Source organism: Ciona intestinalis, chromosome 3 (assembly GCF_000224145.3).
Source record: "Ciona intestinalis chromosome 3, KH, whole genome shotgun sequence".
NCBI lineage: Eukaryota > Metazoa > Chordata > Ascidiacea > Phlebobranchia > Cionidae > Ciona > Ciona intestinalis.
The window spans coordinates 6,440,400-6,444,072 of record NC_020168.2 but is presented as its reverse complement, the minus strand read 5'-3'; the positions used below and the strand labels follow the sequence as shown (position 1 = coordinate 6,444,072).

The following is a 3,673-nucleotide window of genomic DNA, read 5'->3' as shown; positions in this document are numbered from 1 at the left end:
AATCAAGAGAGACTTTATCATACTGTTGTTGTCAGTGTATGAGAGTCAAAACCAACATTCCCATTCACCCCTGTTTCAACCCCTTTTAGATCCACAAATACGATTTCCCAATTACATATTAATAGACACTGTTAATCCACAAATGGTTGCCTGCTTAACCCATTGAGTGTTCCCTGAGGTACAAAGTCACATCTTGTATTGATTTTTGTTATCTTCATTTATTTCTCAACGGTATATGTCTTGTTTACTGCTCTGTAAAATATTTGTATATTTTGCATTAATGAGCTGTTCCTATTGTGGTAATAGGGCAACTCTGAACTTTCCAATGCACCAAGTGTGTAGTGCTTATTTAAAACTAACAAACAGATACACATAAATCATGAAATCATATTCGAAATCATTTTATAGCTTGGGTAATGCTTTGTTTTGCTCTAGTTCCTGTTTATTTACAAAATTGAGAAAATGCATTTCATTGCAACCTAAATATATATATATAGCAGAGAGGCAAAAACTGAGAGACACATGGTGTATCTACTCTATTACTTATTGTCAAGTTAAAATTTTTAAATCATACATCTACACATCCCTAACCCATCTACCCCGTATACAGAATGGTGAGGTTTGCATTTCCATCTTACATTCGCCCGTAAATGACCCACAAAGTGGTGAATTACCCTCGGAGAGATGGAACCCAACACAAACTGTAAGGTGAGCATTCTGCGTTCTTAAGTTAACTGTTTTGAATGTTAACCTGTTTTCATCACTTTCCCACAAGTTGTCACGCTAGTCTCTTCATGACCATAGATATCTTATTTCACATAAAAGATAACTGATTTGGATGTTAACCTGTTTTCATGCGTTTCCAGTGATTTTTTACCCTAGTCTCCCATGTTCATAGTTATCTTATAGTGTTTTAGATAAACTGTTTTGGATGTTAACTGGTGTGATGCACTTGGTGTGTAAATAGAGTTTAGTGTGCTTATGTTGTAGCCAGTTATGATGCATACTTGGTGTTGGTGACTGTTGTTTTGTTGACTTAGTGATTACGATTATATTTTATAGACCTGATTTAAATTGTTATTAGTTATTGAAAGTTATTAAAATGCTTATTTTAAGCTTATTACAAACCAATGAACAAATCAAAAGTGTCAACTTTTATGAAGTAATACTTAAACTTTCGGGTAATGGGCCAACTTTGGCCTAACTTCCAAGTTCTTCGGCATGTTGCACTATAAGGCCTCACCTTTATTGAATACATATCTTAGACTTGGTGCTTATCAACAGTTCCCTTAGTGACATTCAAACCATGGTTGCAATATTCCTGTTATATATTAAGTAAACATATGGCACTTAACAAATGAAACCAAATGACATTGCTATTACTTTTTCCGGCCAACAAGAAGAGTAATCTTTGATTATATTTTATTTAAATATAGTACAAAAGAATTACTTGCCTTGTATAGGGTGATTTTATGTTTCAAAATACCAGTTATATGTCAGGAACAGCTTTAACCTGCTGTCCATATAAACAAGAAGAGCCAAAGTATATTGCATTCACCGCATTAATTCATGTGTTCACTTTTGCAATGTAACCCAAATTGCCTAAAACTAGCTGTCAGTATAGACCTAAAGTTCTAAACATTGTGTCAACAAAACAGTGGTCAAGTAAATGTAAATATTCTGCGATAAAATGCAAAACGTGTTTGAATCTCAAATTGTACAGTCAGGACTCAGGAGCGTTTTAACATAGTGATAAAATATGATATAATTGCGAACATTGTTTAAAATCATATATTCTATACTAACAGAACGATTTTACTGAGTGTAATATCTCTATTGAACGAACCCAACACATATTCCCCTGCTAACGTGGATGCATCAGTCATGTACAGGAGGTGGAAGAATTCTAAAGGTTCCGATAAAGAATACGAGGATATAATTAGGTGGGTGTGAAGTGTTGATAGAAGTCATGTGTTGTCATCCTTTTTTTGTATTTGCACTTTTTTGATCTAGAGAATTTTCTGCCTACCTTCTGTGTTTTATTACATGTTATAAGTCATGTTATACTTTTGCATTTATTTTTTTTTCTTTTCACAATTATCTGATCTCCGGTATAATATCATCAAAGCCCTTGTCGCCTAACCCCTCGGGGAAGTGGCGGGCCTTAACATTTGGTGGGGTGATTGGTCAACCCTAAGTCCAAGGACCCATGGCGTTCCAGGATGAGGGACCTCTCCCACATAGAATAGAATCAATAACCTGATATTTCTCCTTAGGAAACAAGTTCAAGACTCGCGTAAGGATGCGGAGAGAGAGGGCGTGGTCGTTCCTATGACGGTGTCAGAGTATTGCATCAAGACACGCCTACCAAGCAAAGATTCCACCGCTTCGAACGATATTACCGACATTTTTTTTGACCGACGATGACGGAGATGACGATTATGGGATGAATGAGGATTACGAATATGATGACGATGATGACAATGAAGACTATGGGGATGATGATAGCGGCGCACATGATGAGAATTAGACTAAGCTGAAAGTATGGGTTGCTCTCATTCAAGGGTTAAGGCTTTGGACAAAACATTTTAGCTTTCAGATCAATTATTGTAAGTTTTTTTCATTTCTTATTTAAACAGGGGATGGTTAAATTAGTTTCTATTCTTCTGTCTTTTCAATTTTTCACTCGTCTTCTGATTTATGGACATCGTTTCTGAATCCTAATGATTTCTTGGTGACTTTTTGCCCTCAAAGCCAAGCTGCTAGCAATTAAGTGGGGAATATTTCCACTGAGTGTGTTCTTTAGAGCGTTATGCTCCAGTGTTGCACATCTACACTTGCTTTTATCGTTAACTTGTTTCTAATGGGAAGTTTTTCGTTGTGCACACGCCCAAGATTTTGGCTTGTATGAATTATAATTTAACAAATAAACAACACACATGGCAGGAGATATTTATATAACAAAGCTACAGGCTTTGAGCTGCATTAAGATATACACATCCGGCTAGCATAGTCTTTTTCTGTGTAAATTATAAACGAATGTTTATTTATAATGGTAAACTGATCACTGTCAAGTTGCCTTTTTAAGCCAATGTTGTATGTCTGGCCCCAAATCACTATTCGTTTGGTAGTAAACATAATAGTATTACATGTATATAACCGTATAGAGCGTTGTAAATTGTAAAAACACGATTAGGAAATAGAAGTTCCGTGTTAACGGTCCATCTTTCCCCACAGTTCTATAAATAGATCGCTGTAATGTTTGCTCTGCCCGTATAATATGAAGTTAAAACTCCCAACGTATAGCCTACTTATGTCGTGGTCGTGATTGTGGCAACGATAAGGGTTGTAACAAGTGGGTTGTTGATTGCTTCGTAATTTGAGGTCGGCATGACGTTTATGGATGTTGAATATGTTTAGCTAACATTTTGTACCACGCCCAAGTTCTAACAGTTCCACGATTTCAAAATAGGAAATCGCAATAACGACTTTGCACGGAGAGTTACGAAACCTTACTATAATTGTTTGTCAATACCGAGTATGGTCTAAGACTCTCGAGAAAATGGTTTGGCAAATATAAATTCCCCCCTTTGTCACATGCGAGTCACCTATATTTGCAGAACTGTCACTAAAATGCTTAGGACCCATTTTAAACAGATTTATATGTTGCTCT

The 3,673-nt window shown here is 36.0% G+C and overlaps 2 protein-coding genes across 5 annotated transcripts in view; both read left to right on the top strand.

Moving 5' to 3' along the window:
* Positions 1-3,673, top strand: part of LOC100185893 (tubulin polyglutamylase ttll6-like) — a 16,508-nt gene that overhangs the window by 1,976 nt on the left and 10,859 nt on the right. The window lies entirely within an intron of this gene.
* Positions 365-2,948, top strand: LOC113474086 (ubiquitin-conjugating enzyme E2 R2-like). The gene is given in 4 exon segments (XM_026833636.1): positions 365-708; positions 1,809-1,943; positions 2,277-2,433; positions 2,435-2,948. Coding segments are annotated over 4 exon segments (717 nt in total). The 5' UTR covers positions 365-379; the 3' UTR covers positions 2,531-2,948.